This window comes from Zonotrichia leucophrys, chromosome 3 (genome assembly GCF_028769735.1).
Source record: "Zonotrichia leucophrys gambelii isolate GWCS_2022_RI chromosome 3, RI_Zleu_2.0, whole genome shotgun sequence".
NCBI lineage: Eukaryota > Metazoa > Chordata > Aves > Passeriformes > Passerellidae > Zonotrichia > Zonotrichia leucophrys.
In genome coordinates this window covers 48,002,994-48,027,110 of record NC_088172.1, presented here as the reverse complement: position 1 = coordinate 48,027,110, position 24,117 = coordinate 48,002,994, and the positions used below count along the sequence as shown (strand labels likewise).

At 40.2% G+C, this 24,117-nt stretch overlaps 1 protein-coding gene across 1 annotated transcript in view; it reads right to left on the bottom strand.

Moving 5' to 3' along the window:
* Nucleotides 1-23,906, bottom strand: part of ENPP1 (ectonucleotide pyrophosphatase/phosphodiesterase 1) — a 52,840-nt gene extending 28,934 nt beyond the window's left edge. Inside the window, exons 1-5 of the mRNA XM_064708087.1 lie at nt 23,574-23,906; nt 7,988-8,060; nt 6,369-6,485; nt 3,361-3,486; nt 3,132-3,192 (exon numbers count right to left, since the gene is read on the bottom strand). Of these exons, the coding sequence (XP_064564157.1) occupies nt 3,132-3,192; nt 3,361-3,486; nt 6,369-6,485; nt 7,988-8,060; nt 23,574-23,759 (563 nt within the window). The 5' untranslated portion in view covers nt 23,760-23,906. The remainder of the gene's footprint in view (nt 1-3,131; nt 3,193-3,360; nt 3,487-6,368; nt 6,486-7,987; nt 8,061-23,573) is intronic.
* Nucleotides 23,907-24,117: the final 211 nt, after the last annotated feature.

Here is a 24,117-nt window from a genome sequence, read left to right as displayed (position 1 = left end):
AACTTAAAACAAGCACTTAGAAAGGGACTTTACGCAACTGTTTCTGGTTTGGCATTTACAAGTAAACCAACTGTTAAATACATGTTTTGGTTGTCTGCAAATCTAGCTACTGACCCCTTCTCACATGTAAAATTAAACTTGGCAAAATAGGCCATTGCCACAATGACAGCAATTGCCCATTTCACTTCTTGTACACTCTACACATGCCAAAACTCTGCCCTAGTGCTCAGGGAAGCAAAGCATGACAGACCATGTTAAACCACTGTCTCTTTGGAACAGCTCCAGTAAAATCCCCAGAGAAACTGACCCAAGCTCCATTCTGAGGTATATCAGCCACTTCCACGCATTTTTCCTGTCAGTGGCCAAGACTACACTTGCTACTTAATGAATGGGCTGTCATGAGCAAGCAAGCCTGGGAGGCTCAAGTTTTGGTCCTGTTGGTGATTCATGCTGGCTGTGTCCAAACAGTAAGACAAGCATGTTTCACAGCTCTGGTATAAATAGGTATCCCACACATTCTGACTCCAAACTGAAGGAAATGCAGTAGCAATTATCCCCTCCTATAAACTGGCTTCTATGGAAACATTATGCAGGCAACACAGGCTTCCTGTGGTCTAGTAGGTTACCAGTCTGGATGATCAAGAGGCCAGAACCATGGAACACAGTTGACCTCCCTCACTGCAGGCAGGTTAGACCATAATTAAAAGAAACAGCAAGAAAATAAAATAGGAAGGAAAAGGAAGTTCCCTTGAAAAGCTTAATGTAATACACAGAAGACTTCTCATCCCACACACATTCATACTGCCTATATACAGCCATAAAGCACAGGAGGAAAAGCTTTCTTTTCCACTAAATGTACAGAAAGCCTCAGCAGGAGGCGTAAGAGCAATCCCCAGATATAAAGAGAGATCAGCAAAGAGGAAAGTAACCAGATGCTCTTACAGCTCAATGAAGATAGGGCAAATAGTAATAGGCCTGAAGTACAGAAAAAGACATGAGGACAAAAACACAGCAAAAAGTCATCAGTAAAGCCATCTGTGTAAGTACTAGGATAAACCGCTTAAGTAGGTTTGAATTGTCTGAGTATTATTTCACTTCCAGAATGGTGGGAATGACTAGATCACTCCTGAGGTCTTACAGCCTATTAACTTTATGATCCTATTAAACAATATAGAAACCAGTTTTGGAAAGACTTAGTTGTGTACTTAATTTTAAGTCGGTGATCAGTGAAATCAGTGAGCAGTTGATCTCACTGAAATCAGTGGGATTTCTCAGATTAAGCACCTCATTGAATGCTGTGTCATCTTTTGTCTATTCTGCACCACAGGGACAGCTAAAACCCAGCTAAAACTAAAACAGAATAAAACCAGCAATCTGAACCCACAAAATATGCTGTATTAATATGCACAGAATCAGAATTGATATCCTGAAGTCTCAAAGTGAGCACTGCAACTAAATTCACCTGCACTACTGCCTACCACACAGCATAGGAAGAAGTGGATTGTTTACAGAGTTGTTACTTTTGGGAGAGGCTTGTGTGTTAATAGTCCAAGATGAACCTTCAGTCAACACTGTTTGATTCAACTTTGACCACACATCACCCTTTCCTGGGTTGGGTTTTATTGCAACATTTTGGGGTTTACCAGGATTAAAACAATTTTAGAGGAGTAACTATGTATCCCTTTCATGAGCTGAACAGAAAAAAACAAACAAAAAACCCTAAAAACAAGTTAACCAACAGGAGTTGCCCTACAGCATTTGCGTCAGTAACTTTGACTGTGGATCTGCACAAGACTCTTCTTTGTTTACCAACCTCTCGGGGGCAACGCTTCCTAACCCTGTTAGAGAAATCATCATTCTAGACTCAGTTCTCAGCAAGAAGTCCCAAATGGCTCCTGAACTCAGTACAAAATTCAACGACAAAAACTTCAAGAACCATCTCTTCCTACATAGGGGATTACTGGGGACTTGGACTACAAACTGGACTGAAGCTCCAGTTTCTGTCCTGATGAAGGTCCTGAAAGTTCAGCAACTGTTAGTGCTCTGAATCAGAGTGAAGGGTACACAATTGGTATGAAATGTTTCATATGGAAATATTTTGTATTTTGGTTGACAGTATTATAAGGCAAATGAATAAAAATAGCATGATTTAAATATCTTAAGTAAAAACTGTAATGACATAACAACAAAAGAAAATGGTTTTACTTTACTAGAAATATCTCATTACACTATAATTTCAAAATCAAAATAAAAAGGTGTGTGCTTTTTGATACTACTCAGACGAGAATACAGTTGTCCCGTAACAGGTCTAGTAAGTATTTACTACTGGAACATAAATCAATCTAGAATTAAAATCCCTTTTATTGACAGCTTAGATATACAGTCATAGTTTATAGTCAACGTTAACTACAAACTTAGTTAGAAGATCCCACAGCAAAAACAGTTCAAGTATTACAAGCCTTTTTTTCCTGGCTGGGAGCTTTGCTGCACTACTCAAGCCTTAGTGCTGATGCCATAAACCACATGAGTCATTCCTCACACACTGCATACATAACTTGCAGGAGCAGGCCCAATGTGGAGCTGAGCCAGAGAATACAAGGATCCCATGGCACTTTGCACCTTTTAAAGAAAGTAATTCAGACAGCTTGCAAATAGTGTTGTCCCACTCCTGGTGGAGCTGGAACACAGATCTACCCCACAGTGTGCAGTCCTGAGGCTGGAAAACGCAAGGTATTGGAAAGGTATTTTAAAGAGACAAGAGAGGGAGACAGGAGTCTAAGATTGCTGGATGGGTCCCAAAATATTTGGAATGATGGGTATTGTAGCACATGTAGGTCAATAATATGACTGGCAACCAGGCAGAGTTGCCCAGGGCACACATATCTGTGAGAAACACCAGGATTGAGGAATAGGCATATCTTGCAAGTCAAGCAAGTGCTGAGATACAGCAACCTGATGGGTTAGTAAGCACCACCAAATGCTGGATGAAGAGGTGTTCACCTCTGTCTGACAGCTGCTTTCACTGTGTGTGTAAAAGGCAAGCAGGTCCCAGGAAGGCACAGGAGGGAACATAATCTCAAAAATGAAACGCAAGCAAAGAGCAGAGGTATGCAAATATAAAATTTCCTCACCCTTTTGGACACTGAGGTTCAGTAATATTCTCACACTCTTCTTCAACCCAGCTTGCCTCTCCTTAAAACAAATGAATGCAATATATTTTTTAAGACAGTACATTCTTACTGATAGATGCAAGGTTTTTTCATGTTACCAGATGCTTTTAAAGTCATATTATGTTCTTGCTCCATTTATACAAATATAGGTACATATGAAAGAGGGTAGTAATTTGTTGATGATACTTACCTTTACAAACAGCTTGATAATTAACACAGCAATCGTTGTTTTCCACACAATCATCTGAACAGGAACAACGATATTCTAGTCGCCTCTTTTCACCACACCTGAATTTATTGCAGGTCCATATGTGGGCTAAAAAACATATGTGAGGTGAGAGAGAAGGACAGAAGGACAATGATTAATACTGCTTTAAGTCCAGAACTAATAAAGTAAGTGTTAAGTTCAGTCTCAAATCTCTACTCACTGAGAAACAGTCCTCAGGTGTAACAGAGATAATGAGTTATCTCATACACGCATAGTATTGCAAACTTTAGCACTTCAGGAAGTAGGAACACCCATGAGTAAATATCCAAGAGCACAATCATCTCAATATAACTATGCAGCATATGGGTATAAATTCCACATATCAGAAAGATTTCATTTTACAGATCTTTTAAAATATGGTAATTTATGTGGGTTTAATTTGTTAAGCTCACACTATAAAAAAAGCCCCAAAACTCCACCAGATAAAAAAATTAGCCTGAATTTGGAATGCCCAGAAAACACTGAGCAGCGAAAATTTATTCTGACTTGCACTTAAAGTCACAGTGGATTTTACCAGTCATCATCAGGCACTCCAGCCTCTTTCAGCACCTCTTAGTAACAGGTATCACTGCCACTATTTAAGATTCTATACATAAGCTCACAGGAAGACCTACTGACTTCAGCTCCACTACTGATTTTATTAGAGAACAATACTGATTTCTCTGAATGGCATATTCCAGCACATTGTATCATCTGAAGACCTGGATGTCCTGCTTGAACATGAATCAGCAGTGCCCTGGCAGCCAGGAGGGCCAACCCTGTCCTGGGGGGCATCAGGCACAGCATGGCCAGCCGGGCAAGGGAGGGGATTGTCCTGCTCTGCTCTGAGCTGGGGCAGCCTCACCTCCAGTGCTGGGGGAAGCTCTGGGTGCCACAATGTAAGTGCTAAACTATGAGAAAGTGCCCAAAGGAGGGCCATGAGGATGGTGAAGGGTCTGGAGGGGAAACCTTATGAGGAGCAACTGAGGTCACTTTGTTTGTTCAGCCTGGAGAAGTCTGAGAAAAAGCTCCATGATAGTCCTCAACATTCACAGGAGAGGAAGCAGAGGAGCAGGTATCAAGCTCTTCATTCTCGTGACCAATGAGAGGACTCAAGGAAAGAGCATGAAGTTGAGTCAGGTGAGATTTAGGTTAAGTATCAGGAAAAGATTTTTCATCCAGAAGGTGGCTGGGCGCTGGAAAAAGCTCCTCAGGGAAGTGGTGACAGTGCCAAGCCTCACAGAGTTCAAAAAGCATTTGGAAAGCTGTCAGGCACATGGTGTGACTCTTGGCCTGTCCTATGCAAGGTCAAGAGTTGGACTTCATGATCCTGATGGGTCCCTTCCAACTCAGCATATTCTGTGCTTCTACAATTTGTTAGCAGTCATAAACACAAATAAATCCTTTACATTCAGTGAGGATAAACACCATTGAATTTACTAGCTGAGTGAATACTTAAGTGAAGATCTTAACAGAGACATGGAAGCCAAATCTAAATGTTTGAGCAGAAGACACTCAATGATTTTCATACATGGCTAGCAATTAGAAATCCTTAAAAGCATTGTCAGGTTAATCTCACTTTCAGTAAATCCACTAATATCAAATAAATCTCTACTTCCATGAGAGAGAAAAGAATCTATTATGGTTCTAGTTACATGATACTATTGGGAAATTAGAATTTGATTCTCCATTTGATTCTCTGATGTTACGCCTAATTTTAAAAAAAAACCAAAAAACAGCACCAATTAATTAATTCATATTCCTAGTGCTAAGACAGACTCTCCAGTTTGTTTTTAAAGAATCTTTATACTCAGGAGGAGTGATGTAAGAAAACAGAGTAAAACTCGTGTGATTATATACCTGGATATATCAACTATATATGTGTAACTTGACTGTCAGTAGCAGTCAATTGAAGCAGGGATCTGAGCTCAGTTTAATCATTTGGTTTTCAATGTCCATATTGGAATTTTAAATGGATCGGTGTGGTCTCACCCAGAAATTAATCAAATGCATATAGAGAGGAGTAAGAAAAGAAAAAGTTGTCTGAAAGGAATGTTGCTTTTGAAGCATAAAGGCAAAACTAAAGTAGAGAAAATAGTCAAATGCTGTACTTGTTGTTCTATCCACACTAACATCGGTCCTTGTAAAATTTCTCTTAGGTATTTTTCACACGTTTGTCTATTTGACCTTTGCCTTCTGGCAAATCATGGCAACTGCTTCTCATTTCGCAATCCTTCACCAGTGCAATCTGTTTTGTCATCGTGCCTTGATTCGTGCTCATGACCCTTGCTTCACATACAGGCAGGGGAGTAGCAAGGCTGAGGGCCTGAGCAGCTGGGTAGGGAGAGATGGCAGCTTTCACAGAGCTGCTCTGTCCTTCCCCTTTTTCACTCAGGCGATGACAGACAAATGCAATACGCAGAATGCACTTCTATTCCAGGCTTGCCCAAGAACGTAGGAGTTATCCCTGATGCCAGGGACAATGTGGGTTACTGTTGTCTCACCACCAGCAAACAAAAAGCTGGCTAAGACCTCGAGTTGCCATTGTTCCTCCTCCTTTCAAGGGGGAGGGCAGCAGCACGGTCTGTGGCAGCCTCTCTTCTCACAGGAGAGCTACGGGAAAGCCAGCCTACTGGCTTTGTCAGCTCCTAAGTAGTCCAGCTGGGTGAAATACAAGCTTTGCTTTTGCGAAACAGCAGCTGTACCAGAGCCCTGATGTTTCCACAGGAGTCCCCAGTACCACCATCATCACTGCAACTCCATCCAGGAATGCAACACAGCACAAAAAGGGGAAGATGAGTGGCATCAGAAACACTCTGCTGCTCAGTAGCCCTGTTTTGCACTCACAGACCATCTGAAATAAGCCCTGACCACAGCAGTACTCACATATGCTGAGCTGTTCCCTGCCCAAGAACAGGAGAGATTGCTCCCTCAGTTTCTTCCATCCTTACCTGGTTGTATACATGTTTCCTGGTAATCTAAGCAGCAGTTTCCAAGCTTGACACAATCTTTATCGCAACGGCAGCTTCCAAAGGTCCTTTCAAAGCAACGACCTTTGCAGGTTTTCACTGTAATATTGGATAGTGTTAGATATCAGTGGCTGAGCCCAAATCAGTCAACATGCAAAAGAAACTAACACAGCCAGCGTGTGAAATGACACAGATGCTGATTCCAACATACAGGATGGCTGCAAAAACAGTGGCAGCCAAAGGAAACACTTGATCCAACCAAATGTTTATTTCCTCTTACTGAACAAAAATAATTTTTCGTCATATTGAACAAAGGGTTCTGTTCTCTTTTAGCAGGAACATGGTGTTTCAGTATTGGCAGAAACCAATGAAATGAAAGCTAGTTGTGACTGTCCTCACCCCTGTGCTACAGGAAGATGTGAGTACAGTCCCTCGGAGTATGTAGGATCTCAAGATGTAAGGATGGCTGTTCCAAAGCAGACACAAGAGATACAAACATGAGTATACTGCTCACAGGTTTATTTTTTGTTCAATTTCAATATAAAAAAAAAGACATAGCATTCTTCCACTAGATTGGTGTTGCTGAGAGCAGGGGGATAATCACAAAAAAAATTTAACAACCAAATCCAAACAAACAAAAAACCCCAAAACCCAACCAAACAACAACAAAACAACAAAAACAGAAACAAAAAAAAAAAAAAAAAAAAAACAAACAAAAAAAACACCACGATCACCCAACTAGAAACTAGTGATATGAACGATTAACAAAAATTAAGAATTTGGTCCCTCTGTCTAATCCTGAGCAATCACCAGAAGGCAGTGAGGGAAATCCATCATTTGGCTCATCTTCTGAAGAATCTTGAGGTATGTGATATTAGGAAAATGAGATACTAATGAACCAACACTGCTGAGCTGTAATAAAATGAGAAGAAACCTATATATATAGTAACAGAAATTGTATAAACTGAACTTCTGTTGAAAATCCTTTTATGTTCAGCTTTGAAATTATTCTTCATAGTTGCTCCCAAAGTGAAGCCTAACTTCTTTAAAAAAAAAAAAAATCTTTCGTAACTTTCTACCTGAAGAAACTTCACTATTGAAAAAACCACATATTTTTCAGAACAGAAAACAGACAGAGGAATTCCACCAGGAATGTTTTCAGGCTACAATTCTAACCAGTAAAATAAATAACCTTTTTTTTCTTCCATAATTGACTGGAAAAGATGAAGAACAAATGTTCCAGGACAACATGAAATAGAAGTTGTTGTGTTTTGTTGTTTCATTTTGGTTTTTTTTAATGGTGAACTGAAAACAGCCAGCCATTCACCACAGTGATAGCTGGGATACATGGAAGCTGCCAGATCAGACACTGAGTACCAGGATCACTTTACCTCCCAAGTGAGTACACACAATCATTGACTACACCTGAGGTTTATTTTCTGGTATTTTTATTCCACTCTTACTGATGCGGCTTCAAGCAATGCATGCAACCCTCCTCCTGCAGCAAGAAGGGTGGCATTCTGATAGTATGAAAATTAATTCACAAAAAAAAGAAAAGGAATTATTGAGTAACATTACTAAATAAAGGATATAGTATTTACCATCTTTTGAACAGCTAGGCTTCAGGCCAAATATACATCCTAGGATTGTCGTTAACACGCAGACACAGAGTACCTGTGGGACAGGAAGGAAAAGAAATAATATTAAATTACCATTGAATGGTTTTGAAAGCGCTTATTTTCTCTGTAATGCTATACAATTGTACTGAAATTCATAAGCATGCTGATTTGAAGGCTGAATTCACTGTTTTCACCAGCAGTTTTCACTTCCACAAGTAGTTATGTTGTTTGCAATTAACTAGCAGAGTATGAACATGCTCATCACAACTGGGCCTATGTATATAATTTCTTCTCAAGTCCTTTAGCATAGACATATATCATCATGTTTTCCTTGATTTCTTTATATCATTCTTTCATGATGATATATTTCTATTTCTTACACATTTTATAGAAAACTCTTTTACTCCACTCCTTCCTCGTATGTTGTTCTAAGAGGGTGAAGTTTTGCCATTAACCACAGACGACAAACAGAAGGCAAACCCTTAAGTGATACCTATAATTTTCTTAGGCAGGAAAACCCTTTCCCACTTCCTACTATCCAGTTCATACTAGATCTGGGTCCACACCATGGTAAGCAACTGTGGGATGTCACATCAAGGCTGACCACAGTGTCTTGCACTGACCAGAAACTACGGCTGTGTTCATTATGGATTCTGGATGCACTGAAGTTATAGAACAAGCACTATATAACCCAGGTCCAGCATGTCACACCAGGATCTAATGCCTACTCAAATGCAGAAACAAATGCAAATCAGATTTCTTTTAACTTCATGAAGTATTGGGTTTATTCCATAAACTCTTTGAAAAAGTATGCATACTATAAGTGTTTAGACAGTAATTAAAGAGAGGCCAAGAATGCAGTTACAACAGCTATTCTATTTAAGTCTAGAATGTAATCAAGTACTTTGCCACAAGTCCTGAAACAGAACATGCTGCAATAATACAGCCTTTCTTATACATAAGAATTTGGGGAGCTCTGGGTAGGGAAAGATTGTACATACCACCTTTCCAGTCACTGTTTTTTGCAGAAAAATCACACTGAAGCAATTCTTCAATAGCTTCACATACATGGCCACACAATTCTGTCCCTTTTTTTCTCCTTTCCCATCAGCAAAATCTGCTGAGTCAGCCTTAGGATGCCTGAATCATACTGTGATGTGGCAAAATTTCCCTCCATTTTAAAATGCACCTAATTATTTCTCAAGTTTATTCCTTTTAAATACTGCGAGCACTTCAGCAACTAAAAACTATTTGTGTTGTTTTTAATAACTCTACAGTTTACTATGCAATTTTGTTCACTAAGCAGTTAATAAAAACAGCAAAAAAGCAATTTCTGGAATGCGTAGTATTGGAATTCAGCTATTACTCTGAATTTTTGAACTAAAAATTATCAAAAAACCACATTAATTAATATAAAAATATTTCATAAATAACATTTATTTTAAAAATGAGCAATAGACTGGACCTGATGAAGCTGTGGCTCGGAATTCTGAACCAGGCAAGTCACCAGAATCTCATTCAATATCACATGCAGCATAGAAATAAGCATTTTTTCAGTTCAATTACAGTCTTTGAATTGACAGGGGAAGAAGCAAAATAATAAAAGGCTGAAAGGGAAAAGCATCATCTATTCACCTGGATATGAAAAAACTTACAGAAAGATGCATGTCTCCATTAAACCCAGCTATCAAGAATGAACACAAGTACAGAACTTTGTACTTTTCTTTTTTGTTGTTGTTTTTGGGTCTTGGGGGTTTTTTGGGGTTTTTTTTTGTTTTGTTTTGAAATCACAATACCAACAGGTGCAGCATCAACACTTCCTGTTACATCAGTATCAAAAATGTTATTTTCAATGTAAATTATTCTGGACCTTTGAAATCCCTCGTATAAAATATCATCTAGATAAGAACAGGTGTGCAGGGAGATAGGTGACACTTCAAATGCAAGATGTCAAAGCCCAGCAAAATCAGTGGAGAGGGCAAGACCTGTTACTGTCCTTTCAACATTATTATTCTGTTATTGTTATTTTTATTAAAGTAGAAATTGATTAATTTATTTTTTTAAAAGCCAGGTTGAACAAATTTTATTTCAGGGTGAAAATTTATTGCTTCTCTGATCCCACCAGGCCTTGCTACTAAGATCAACAAGTAGAATGTCCTGTGAGATGCGAACACAAACATGCTTTAAAACAAGCAAAACCCACAGCTATTTGCTAAAACACGTAAAACCCACTCTTTTGTGGTTAACAGATTTATTCCCATATCTTTGTAACAGCTTTATTCCCATATCTTTAAATAGCTGCCTAGACCTATGATCTATGGGACTTTGGCCACCTAAGGCATCCCTGTACAGAAAACACATTGCAGTGCCACTAAATGGACTATCAATATTCCTTGGAGTTTCAGTTTGGGTAATACAGGAATTTATTCATTAATGCAGGAATTTAATCATTAATGCAAAAATAAAATCTACATAAAACCCACCCTAAAGCAACAGCATTATAATACTTCACAGTGTAAAACGGGCAAAACTTTGCTAAAATTCTCACAAATAATTTCTGTGATTTTTGCACCAAATGTAATAAAACCACAGTTTTGTCTTGTATTCCAGGTTGTCAGTTCTATGCTTCTATGAACATAATTCCAAGAAGCAAAAACAAAAGGATTATGTTCACTGAGGCAAATGAGTACTCTTTTGGGTACAAAAGTACAAAATACTACAAAATGCAAAACTAAATGCAATTATATATTAAGATCTTGAAACTCTCGACTCACTACATTAAATCCTTTGTTTTCTTAACCTTAGTTCCATTAGCTTAAATTTTTGTCTGAAAAATATTTTACTGCAAAACTCTAAAGCTTCCTCCTCCTTTTTGCTTTCCTCTTTCTTTCCTTCTTTAACAGTTAATAAAGATTTTTTACAAAAACAGTAAGTTTATGCATTAAACATCTGACAGTGTTCTAGGACAGCCAAATCTAACCCAGTGGAACCTCATGCAATTGCAGCTTAATGTTTAAGGCTTTGAATTGAAGCTTTATTTTGAGCCTGAATGACTTCAGTCACATGGATATTATCCACACAAATGGCAAAATGTTCTGCTGGAACAATAATGAGCAGCTAATACTGGCCAGCAGCAGCAGTCCTGACTAGGCACAGCAAGAGGTGTTACACCAGTAGTTGACCTATTGTCAGTGGAAAGGCCCAAAGATTACCAACTCTGTAGATGATGAAGAATATTCAAACTACTTTTGAAGATCCAGATACTCACTGAATCTCACTGCTGCACCCTAAAGATGAACCTGTTTGCTTTGCTTCTTTCTATATTGCAACATATCTCTGCTGTCCAGAGAAGTTATGGACGCCTTGGAAGTGTTCCAGGCCAAGTTGGACAGGTCTTTGAGGAACCTAGCAGAAGGTGTCCCTGTCCATGGCAGGAGGGGTTGGAACTATATGGTGTTTAAGGTCCCTTCCAACCCAAACCATTCTGTGATTCTTTAAGAAAAACTCACCACAGCAAGTAGGTTACTAATTTTACCTGACCTGCTTTACATACAGGTAGGTCAGGTTGGAGATGCTGCAGCCTGCTACACAAAGATTTCAGATTTTTTTAATCCATACAAAGACAAGTACCTGCATGCATGCTTGTTTACTAACAAGGACCTTGTTTAGTATCCTGCAGCAAGCACCAAATTCAAAGCTCTAGCTACTACCACACTGTCAACATAACACCTGCCTTGAAGGTTTAATCTGCCTTTTTAAACCATAGGAAGAAATCTTACCTGTTCTCTCTCAGCCATATTCTTCTACTCAAAAGAGAATGCAAGAATTGAGAACAAGGTGCCATTAAGAAAGAATATGGGAATCCAGTATTTCATAGGAAAACAAGTAAAATTAAAGAACCTGGCCTTGTAATACACAAAAGTAGAAAATTAAAGTTTTATGATTTGTATCTTATGAGGCTACTAGCACAAACTGTCAGATTCAATTCTAATGTTGCATCCGAGCAAAGGTTTTTAAAACAACACAGTAACAACAGCAGAGAAGAAAATGTCCTTTTTTGGTTTAAAAATAATTTTTACAAAGTTTGTTTTGGAATCACAAAAACATTGTCATCTAGGGATGAATCTTTGCCCCATCACTGCTTCCTTTACGTGGGAGGAAGCAATAAAAGCTTTGCTTTGTAAACAATTATAATGGTTGGGAATAGGTGGTTGAAAGTCTGGAAAACTGCAATCCTGAGAACATTTCAAAAGCCTTTTATTTCAAAAGCCTTTCATTTTGAGCTGGGTAAATGGAAATATGATAGCATGGTTAGAGAGGAGAATCATTTCCCTCACTCATCTCTAGAGCTGCAGCTGAAAAGAATTTTTCAGCAGTAATTTTGGGGAGCTGCTGGAAGGGCTGGAGTCAGCAAAGCATGCAGGCTGCGAACACCTGATCCCAAAGAGACTCCTCAGCTGTACAGGTCTTACTGACACACAAAGAAATCTCTCACTGGCCTTAGCTACTGCCACCTTCCCTATCACATTTTAGTCCTCCTTTACACAGTTATACTACTGTCCCTTTCTCTTCATTCTTCTCTAGCTCTGCCCACATCCCCCACGCCCCTCCTCATTCTATATTCTATATTCTATATTCTATATTCTATATTCTATATTCTATATTCTATATTCTATATTCTATATTCTATATTCTATATTTTCTTTGGCAAAGAATGCACTGATACCTCTTTTAAAGAATTACCATTCTGAATTACATTTATTTCTGTGTTGATCTTCCTCACTCTTTGCCACGTACCCAGTTGCTTTCTGTCTCCCTTCCTTCATCCCTGGTATTCCATGGCCAACAAAACTTGTCACTCCAAGGTTTAAGACACATCCATTAACAACTATGCAATTATCAAGGAAACCATGCAAAATAATGTTTTTCCATCCTAATCTCCACGATTGGTTCTCACAGTTGTGTCATACGTATCTATGAAGGGAGGATGTCTAGACAGGGTCTGTAATGCCAGTATTAAGAAAACCCATGGAATTTTCCAAAACCACTGGGATCTGAGAAAGGCATGCTGTGTTTTCACTGTTTTGTGCACCTAGAATAGATGATGACTGACCTGAACCTTAACACTAAAATATCTTCGAGAAAGAATTTCACCTGCAAAAATGTAAAGAACACAGGAACATATAATAAATTTCAAGCAAGAACAGTGTCACCTTCTGACAGTTAAAAATGCAGACAGCATACTGTATAAAGGGAAAAAAACTACACTTATCTACACTTGCCAGGGGCAGCGGAACACTTACTCATGCTTGTAAAAATTATTTTTAAACCAGCATAAACCCCTTGCCAACAACTCAGTTTTATTCAAAAGCAGCGGTTACTTAATAAAGTTTAATAAACTGAAAGAGGTAGATACTTCAGTCACACGAGCGCAGCTACTTAAGTAACACTTTAGCAAATCACCTAAAAAAAAAAAAGTAAATCAGCCCTGAACCAAGTGCACCACCTCTTTCTTGCACCAGTCATCTCTTCTTTCCACATTTGTAAATATTTTTATGGTCTACAAAGACTTGATTCTGTTGATCTACATTCCACTCGTAGAGGCCAGCAGGAGGAGAATCGCTGAGGCTCCCAGGTCCTGGCTGTTGTAAAACACTGGAGGTGAATAAATAATTCTGAAGTCAGTGGATCAAAATGCTGGAGATAACACCCAAAACTTTTCGAGAGCTAAAACTATTTACTATGAAAATGCAAAGGCATTATTGTTTTTCTTCCTCAGAGGCACATAGGATGTCTACTCTCATTCTTTCTATTGAATGTTCTCAGGACTGTTATTATGTGCTATTGCAACCAAAGGCCATTCAAAGGACAAGAGTGTTTTTAAGGTAGATTGAGCCACTGTAAGGTATTACAAAAGCCTTCACATAGCTCACCAAAGAGTGATAGCACTTCACTCAGTAGAGAATTATCAATAGAAGACTATCATCATACTATAGCTCTCTAATACCTTCCAAAACTATTCAAGCATCTGCTTTTAACAAAAAGATACCAAAAGACAGAAGAGTTAGCATCTGTCAGCTAGTCAGCTGGAATCTAAAATATTTTTCTTATTTGTTGCTTGCCCAACTGTGAAGGTACATACTCTCCTGGAAGTCATTAGCACTTGAGCTGTTGTTATCAAAGCTTTACCCCAGCTGTTACCTTTTTCACTGCACTTAAGATCATGGGAGAATTTAGAGAATAATTAAAGTGCAACAATATGCTAGCCAAGAAGAAGGCGAAATAAAACATCAATTGACAAAAAGCAGATAGCAGCTGACTCTACTATTTAATCAGTGAGTAGATTTTTGTAAAAACCTAAGGAAAAGAGGACTGAAAACTCATGTTATGAGAAAAAAAGTAAACATTGTACTTTCAAGCACAATTCTTTTATTCAACACAGCAGACTAAGAACACAGAACAAAGCCCACTGCATGTCATCCGCTTTAGTGGCAACCACATATGAATGCACAGCTGCATAGAAAGTAAAGAAACTGTCAGTAATTATGCCAACTAAAATTTGTTTTACAAACAACTGGCACTTGACTCATAAATAAAAGCAAAATTGGATCTCACAATATGGCCTTGAGCCATCTTCACGCCTTTCTATTCCAGATGTCCCTTTTCAAGAATGAAGCCAAAGCTTTTCCAGTTTAGATTAGTCATGAGAGTTGTGACAAGAACAGACAGGGTACTGATTATACCACAAAATATACCAAGTATACCTATATTCACATCCATTTTTCTTTGTCAGATACTGTTACAACTGCCACCATGACAGCAATATTAACTTCCCCAGGAAGACAAAATGACCTTAAAGAATAAGTGAAGAAATCCTGTAGAACACCAAGATTATTAGGAGTGTGAAATAATTGCAGAACCACAAGCAGTATGAGAAGAATGTAGGGCAAATCAGGTTTCATACAATCATTTAGGCTGGAAAAGACCTTTAAGATCAAGTCAAACAATTTCAGTTATTCATTATAAGTCTTTACTAAGTACACTGATATTGATCACAGACTCATCTTCAGCCCTGAATCCTTTGACCATTTTCCCAAAACAAAGACAAGGGATGATAAAGAGGGCATTATTTACCTCAGCACCTTTTGAATATAGCCCCTCAAAAAATAAAAAAGGCAGACTATCAAATTTTGACACCTCACAACATGGAAACATATTTGAGCCAGAAGAAGGTTCTGGAACTGGCCCATTTACCAGCGTTAAACAGTGAAATGAAATATACATGGTCAGGTTGGATTATTGATCTTCTTGAAGAAGCTATAACAACACTTTTTTTTTTCATTCTAGGAACAAAAGCAACCAGTGTTTAACACAAACTTGTATCTACAGACTACCACATTAGAAAGCATTTATGTATGTTGATTTGCCTATATGCCATTACACAGCAGAACTGAGACAAGGCTATGCTCACTGACTTTCTTCAGAAACGCAAATACTACATTTTTTCTTATTACTTCCTTTTCTCCTTAGCTAACCTATTGTGTTAAACAATTAAACATTATTTCATTTGCAAAAAATCCTTATTTATGCTACTTTTCTTTATCCTCCATCACACCCCATTTACCATGAAAGCCACTGCTGCCTTATAAACACACTTATAGGAAACTTTTTATACAGGTGACTTGTGCAATATCTATGCAGAAAAGTACTTAATGCTTTTCAGTGCAGAAAGTGTTTTTTTTGAAAAGAGGTCAGGAAGTACATCAAAACAATGTAAAAATATCATTCCAATATTGAACATTATAAAATAGCTTCTCTTAAAACCACATCTGCTACTGTTTCATTCAAATGGGACACTGTCATGATGCAGTACATCAATAAATTCTATCATAGGTCACGGTAATACTTGCCAAGATATTAATTTCTATTTTCAGCTCCAAGGTGAGAAACTCTTCCTATCTTTCATGTTTTTAAAGCCTTTATTTACTCTGCTCCTCCTTTCAGCCAGAGGGAACAATAACACAGCTTCCACTGCAAGTCAAATCAGAACAATTCACTCTGTATAATTCCAGTGATACCAGTAAAAAAACGCAAAGGAAAATTTTTGAAGAGCAGGAGTTGGAAGGAAGCCCTGCACAGTTTTTGTATCTTTGGCCTTGACTGAAATCCAAGTTTTAGGGCAGTACCTAAGTTGTTCTGAATCCAAGACAAAATTATTACTACAGGAAGCCTATCTACTTAAACTGTGTTCTTTATTATTTTAGTATCCAAGAGTTTTACAGAACTATATGAAGGCGTTCAGAACACAAGCTGCCTTACTCCTCCCAGGAATTTGGCTGGCTGTGCTTGGGGCCATGTGTTCCCTGGTGTTAGTTCAGTTATTGATAGTACTATTTCGGAGATCTCAATCAGTCTTGATGATAGCTCTTCAATAAAAAGCTAGAGAAAGCCTCAGAACAGTCACTCTCCTCATTTTAGCCAGCCTTACCTCTGTGCCCTGTCTGGAATTTGGTACAGCCACACTGCAGTCAAGTCCATCCTGGCCATTTATTCCTTTGACCCAAACTCACAGGCCTGCCTTCCCTTGCCTTGGACCTCTCTTACCATTACAGACTCACCTGGCAATTTAGACTATTGGCTGAACCTGGTTGGTGTCCCCAAATCCACTGTGCTCACTTGGCTCACACACAGCGAGACTGTCCCTTTCCAATAAGGGCACTGGCTTGTTGCCACAACTGGATACAGTTTTACTTTCTCTTCCAGCATGACCTGCCTTCACCTGGTGCCTGACAGGTAGGCAAAGATTTACTGCAAACATTACTGGAAAATTAAAAAAACGTGATGGAAACCCTAAGGCACAGATTGCATCAGAACTCTGAATGCTGGAGCAGTGAATATGAGCACACAAACCAATCACAACCCAATTCACTCGTTTTGCCTGAATGGACCAAAGGGCTGAGCCAAGCACACTGTAGCCTAATCTACACTGCCATTCTCCACTCCTATTCCTAGGCCAATGTGCCTGTTTTCAGGCATCCAGCCAGCAGCCCTGACAGATGCACCAGTCACACAGCTGGGTGTGCTTCAGCCTCTCCCAGGATTTGCACTCCAGCTGGAGTCCAGGCAGCCAGAAGCATCCACACACACCGCACTCCAAGGGGTGACTGAAACCTCCTGCATGGCTTAAATCCTCCAATTCAGCTACAGAAAAGACTATTTGGTAGTTTTATTGATGTTTTATTGATGCTAAAAGTCATACCTAAACTACCCAACTGAAAGCGAGCTGAAGTTTGCTTGGCCAATTTTCAATCACCCCTTTGATTGTGTATCCAAGTCCAACCCAGTTGGGCAATAAAATTTCAACTGAGTTCTGATTACAGTTTTTAACAAAGATGGTCTCCACTCTCCCTTTGTGAAGCTTTTTATAAAAGTGGAATTTGAGGAGCTGTTTTTCTCTGTTATTGTTTTGGTTGTGCAGCTGGTGTTTGGTTTTGTTTGTCTGTGTTCACTGTTGTTTGATTTGGGTTCTCTTTTTCTATACTTCAAAATCCCCAACTAAATGGAAAGATTTAATTCCTGCAAGTGTTTCTTTGGACAATATTTTTTTATTTCACATAGCTTCTGCCTTTTAGCATAGCATAGGTTATGCCAACTCGCTGTATGAAGTGTAAATAAAGCAAGAATACAAATTAACCCTGGAAACTCTTCAGAGCTAAAATTTCTAATTTTTTTTTTATTGTATAGAGCAAGATTATGACTTTTGTCTTCAATACCCAGCATGAAAATTGCCACTTGAAGTGCAATAAAGAAATTTTGGGGTTACATTTCCCTGCATATAATGAGAATTACTTGCAAAGTCTTCCCTAAAAAGTGAGTAGACTGAAGTGAAACATTCAGCTATAATGATTTTTAAATTCAAACCCCAAACTTTTTTTGCTGGCTTAAATTGGTTAACAATGTCTTTATTTTTTATATGTATAGTTACAATTTTATTCTAATTAATGCATTTAAGCAATATCAACAGCAACTCAATAAAAAAAATGTTTTGTCAAACACCCTGTGTTCAGACTTTAAACCAAGTCACAATGGAAGCTGGAGAGCTCTAACATTGGCAGAAGACAGCTGTAAAGCATCTTTCTTTCCCAGCATTGGAAGATATTTTCCTACAAATTATTAAGATATTAGAGATCAGCCAAGAACTCTTTTAATATTTCTAAACTGAAAGTGCTTCAGAGTCTATTAAAATATGGCAATCTTGTTAACATCGTTCTTTACTTCATGTTTCAACAAGGGATGTTTAATGCCAAAAAAATTTAAATCACCCAAAAGTCACTCTAATATTACTTGGTGTTTCTTGGATCTCAGAAGTCCCATCTAAGCTCAATCCAGCACTGCCATGGAAGCCAGTAATTTCAGCAAGGACCACCTTTCCCTACTGATAAATAAAGAAAAAATTACAAGCCACATAAAGCAAAATAATACAAAAAAAGGATTAAATTGAATGGTTTGCTGAGGGCCAAAACTAGATTAAAGACTGAACATGGCACCCAGGCCTCTCCGATTCAGACAACAGCATCCTTCAATCCAGTGCTTGAGAACTGACTGATACCCAAAAAAATACCCACGCTGAAGTCAGCTGAAGTCAATAACCACAGTCCAAATTACAAGGTTTGGGTAATTAAATACATATTCTGCCTTTTTATAGAAAAAAAATAATATGGATACGCATTAACAATTTTGTTTTGAAGTTCTAATCTATACAAATGTTTGGGTACCTTCAAACATCTTTAAGAGGAAAACCATCAGCATGAAAACAACCAAACAGGAATACAATCTTCCCAATAATAGTAAAAGAAGGTTGTTCCCACATCTTCATCTATGAGGAGGAAAAAAAAAAACCAAATAACCAAACCAGACAAACCTACTGTTATCTCCAAAATCCTGACATAGCACACCCATCTTTCCCTGCCTGAGCCCAAAGACAGCAGCTATGAGCTATTTTCAAATGAAGTGGTGAAAACCTTTCAGGACTCATACAGAATATCTTTACATCCAATAGATCTTTTTTCTACACTTAGACTCTTTGCTGACTGCAGCAATGGCAAATATGAACTGGCAACAGAAATTCTCCCTTGGGCAGAGATTGTCTCATTTATTTATGATAAATTGGGGTTTATGATTCATAAAAGCTTAACATAGCAACCAATGGATGACTGAAACCAGATTTATAAAATAATGGAGCAGATGTTCCTGAAAACTACACTAAGGGACATGGAAAATAAGAAGGCGATGGCTATTGTGGCTTCACTAAGGGCCAACTGTGTCTGACAAATTTGGTGGCCTTCTAAAATGGGATTACAGCAGTGGTGGAGGAGGGAGTACAAACCCAAATCATCTACCTGGACTTGTGCAAAGCATTTGACAGGTTCTGCAGAAAATCCTGGTCTTTAAACTGGAGAGACATGAATTTGACAGAGGGGTATGGAACAGGCTGGATGGTCACACTTCTGAACTATGCTTAGGGGCTTGATGTGCCAGTGGAAACCAGTGAGGAGTGCCTTCTTCAGGGTCAGTACAGGGACCAGCACTGCTGGACATTTTGTCACTGACATGGGCAGCAGGATCAAGGCACCCTCAGCAAGTTTGCCAATGACACCAAGCTGTGTGGTGCCATCAATAGGAGGGAAGGGATGCCATCCAGAGGGGCCTGGGTAAGCTTGAGAGGTGGGACTGTGCAAAGGCCAAGTGTGTGATCCCACATGACAATCCCAGTACGAGCACAGGCAGGGCAGAGAATGGTTTGAAAGCAGGCCTGAGGAGAAAGACTTGGGGCTGTTAGTGGATGAGAAGCCCAATGTGACCCAGCATCCCCAGCTGGTCTGCAGATGGCACAAAACTGAGCAGTGCAGCTGACATAACAGAAGAATGGAATGCCACCCAGAGGGACCTGGAGAAGCCTGAGAAGTGGGACCACGAGAACCTAATGAAGTTCAACAAGTGCAAGGTGCTACACCTGGGTTAGGGCGATCCCTGAGGTGAGTGCAGACTGGGAGAAGGCCTCACTAAGAACAGCCCTACAGAGAAGGATTTGGGGGCGCTGGTAGATGAAAAGCTGGGCACAGGCTGTCAATGTGCACTCACAGCCAAGAAGGCCAACTGCATCCTGGGCTGTACACACAGAAATGTGACCAGCAGGTCAAGGGAGAGGATTCTGCCCCTCTACTCTGCCCTTGTGAGACTCCACCTGGAGTGCTACATCCAGCTCTGGGGCCCTCGGCATAAAAGGAATTCTTAAGACTTCTTGAAGCAAATCCAGAAGAGGGCCAGAAAGATACACAAAGAGGTAGACCACCTCTTTAGTAAAGATAGGTGGAGAGAGTTGAGGCTATCCAACCTGAAGAAGAGAAAGCCCTGGGAAAACCTTACATCTTCCAGTACCTGAAGGGGCCAATGAAAAAGCTGGAGAGAGACTTGTTACAGAGCAAGTAGTGATTGGACAAGGGGAAATGGCCTTAAATTGAAAGAAGGTATATTTATATTAGAAATTGAGAAGAAATTATTTATTCTAAGGGTGACAAGACATTTGAAAATATTGCCCAGAGATCTGTGGATACCCCATCCCTGCAAGTGTCCAAGACCAGAGTAGATGAGCTTGGAGCAACCTGGTCTAGCGTAGGTGTCCCTGCCCATGATAGAGGAGTTGAAACTGGCTGATCTTTAAGGATCTCTTCAGACCCAAACCATTTTATGATATGATAAGACTAGAAGAGACCTGAAGAGGTTTTCAGTTCAATCTCTTGCCCAGTGTTGGAAGTGCCTTAAAAAAAATAAAAAAGACTGGACAGCCTTATTGAAAAAAAGGGGGAAAAAACTTACAGACTATAAAAATATTAAGTGCATTCCACAGCATTGTTTTTAAACTTCACAATTTATTATTTTTATGCAATCTGAAATGCTTGAGTTACTCTTTAGATGAGACTAACACACTTCCAATGTCTCAGTCTGAACCTTACCTGGATTTTTTTTTGTATTTTTTTTCTACTTTGGAATCCTCAGGCTGCAAAACTCCTTAAGAATTTTTCTAACAAAAGTGTCAGTTTAAATGAGTTTTCCAGTTCTGTCAAGAAGTCTGAAGCTGTTGAAAAGAAACATTCTCCTACATTATTACTTTATTTCTCTCAATGTTTCAGCTGTTAGACTGGCATGGAAAAATTTATTTTAATGGAATGAATGAATCAGACCAAAATGCAATGCCTGAGCTCCTGGCAAGTGGGAAAACCTCAAGCATAAGCAAAGGTTATGCTGCTCTTGGGCAGCAGCATACTGCTCACTCACACAACAGCCTGGAGACACTACAGACAGACAGACAGACAGTTCATTGGGCTTTGAGGGACAGAAGTTTGAGCTTAGAAAACTGGCAAGACAGTAAATAAAATGGTGGCTTTAGGTGCTTAGGGAAGCACTGTGGCTTAGTAAAATCCCCCACTGGTGGAATCCTCCCTCTGCAGCAGCAGCAGCTGCTCTGTGATAGGGTAAGGCTGGCTCATGGACAAGAGCTGGGAATGTTGAGGTTGTGTTCACAAAGTGCACAGACTTCTGCAGGTGGCAGGCACTTGTGAAGGAAAAGTAGAATGCTGTCCAGTCTCAGCTTTCCAGAAAAATAAGAAGAATGACTCAAGTATTCCTTAATCAGCAGAAATGCATTAATGAGTTTTTAGAAAATTTCAGCATAAGCTCACTTGAAAGCAGTTGTTTCTGGGATTTTTTTTTATCTACATATATAAAGGAGACAAAAGCACACACAGCTAGGATAAATGCAGGCAAATGAGATTTACCTATATCTGGACACTTTAATAGTTTCACATTACTATAAAACTACAAACACCAGGCAGGTAAGTCTACTCATTTTTTTAGTACATTTGCATATCATCAATGCATCAGCTTCTGAGAAAGAACAAACTAGCATTTCCAACTCCAGTTTGCCCCTTTCTGACATTTTAGGTTAAACACACTCTTGTTTTACTCAATCCAGTATCACCTGGAATATCTAGAAAGTTTTCCAAGTTCCCACTGAATATCTTACATCATCTCTGTGTTTGCAGTCATCCCCAAAAAAATAGTGTATGGCCATAAACATTTAGAAATTTTAAATTATTTTTGTATAGATGACCTATTTCACTCTGACACTCATGAGCACAGGAGGAAATTTTTGCCAGTTCTCAGTGAATGGCATTTGGGAAACAAGAACTTAATTCAGAAGAATAAGTAACTGCAAACACTAATTTGTGCTCAACTCCGGTCTCCAAGTGGCTGGGCATCTCTAATAATTTTGTTGCATTAGAGACTAAAAAGCTCAAGACAGAAATACTAGGTTCTAAGGCTGGAAAGAGTTGAGCTGTTTTCACCATCCAACTGCAGTGGCTTTTATAGCACAACCTTAATCTCCCCAGAAGACAATAAAACTAGCTAGTAACCACAACCTTTTCTTACGGGGACATTTCATCAGAAAAGTTGCCAAAAAAAGCTTTTGCATGGAAGCTACCACGGACCTTTGCATGCATTTTTTTTCTTATAACATTCTGACAAACTTAGAAACATAATTCACCTTCTGCTATGTTAGAAAGTATGACCAACCTGTAGTCACAATGATATGGGTAGATGAATCATTTGAAAAGGTAGCCAGATTAGAAAGATATCACTAAATTTGGATAGGTACCTTGACATTTCTGCTTCAATGTATAGAGGACTATTTATGCATACATACATAGTGACGTTTGCTGCAGTTCCACTAAAGGTTCCTTCCAAGAACACCATAATTCTTTCACCTTGATAATGAATTTAGCCTCATAATGATTACTCCAGGCAGTTTGGAAGGTCTTATTTTCACATCTCTATGGGGAGGATAATTATAATACAGCAGCATGGCTAAAACTGGAAAGTGACCTACCTGCTAACAATGGCTTTGGCTGCTGGGGCTTCTGAACAAGGGCCAAAAGTGCCTCACAGCAGCACTTGGAGACAAACTTTCAACCCACGGTAGCTCGAATTCAGAGAAAGGCAAGTTTTTACACTTCCTCTGTCCTTTTGGCTCTTTAACTCTTTTTAGCTTTTCCAGCCATATTTTCCTATTTTAACTGGGTTTTGCCTTCCCTGGTGTCCCCCCTGCAGCAAACAGCTAAAACCACATGATGAAAGACGAGACAACCATTGACACCACAAAAGAATTTTGAAAGATTCAACGCTGAGGGCCGTCAACAGAGTAAAATAAATCAAGAGTTGCGAATCCCTCTCCGAGGCAGGTCGCTGTCTATACGCAATGCCACGGTCCTGACTCCCGAACGGAGCCGTCCCGTAGCACTGCTGCCCGGGGCATCCCGAGGAGCCCGTGCTGCCGAAGGCAGTCACGCTCTTCCAAAACGCCGAGAGGCTTCTGAGGTCCCACCACGGGCTCGTCTCCCATCTCCTGAAGCCTGGAGACGGGCGAAACACCTGCGCCAGCCGCGCCGCTCCCGCCGGCGAGGTGAGCCCCAGCTCCGCCCGCCCGGCCCCGCGGCGCCCCGGCCCTTACCAGGGAGAGCACTTTGTACGTGTTGGGATCCTTGCTCTTGCCGCCCGGAGGCTTCTCCGGCTCCTCGGCCAGCTCCATGGCCGGCAGCATGGGCACGGCCGCAGTCTGCAGCCCGCCATCAGCCGCCCCTACCCCGTCCAGGTGGTCCTCATGGCCCTTGCCCGCTTGCTGCCCGTTCCCCTGCATGGTCCCGCGGCTCTGCCCGCCGCCCGCCCGGACACGGCTATTAATAGCCCGCGGCCCGGTCCCGCCCCGCCCGGAACGCGGACACCGGCGGCCCCCGCTCCCCCGCCGGCCGCGGCGTGGAGGAGGGAGCGGGATGTTCCCGTCCTTCCCTCGGGATGTTCCCGCCTCGCTCGGTCACCCCGGCTCGGCCGCCCCCCGCTTCCCGACCCCTCCCTGCAGGTAAAGGGCGGGCGCGGCTGCGCTCCCTGCGGGCAGGGAGGCGGTGCGGGGCCGGAGGACACGGCGCTGCTCCGAAATAGCGTCCGGGGGAGGGCGCCGGGCCGTGTTTACCAGGGAGCGCGGAGAAAGTTTCCGCTGC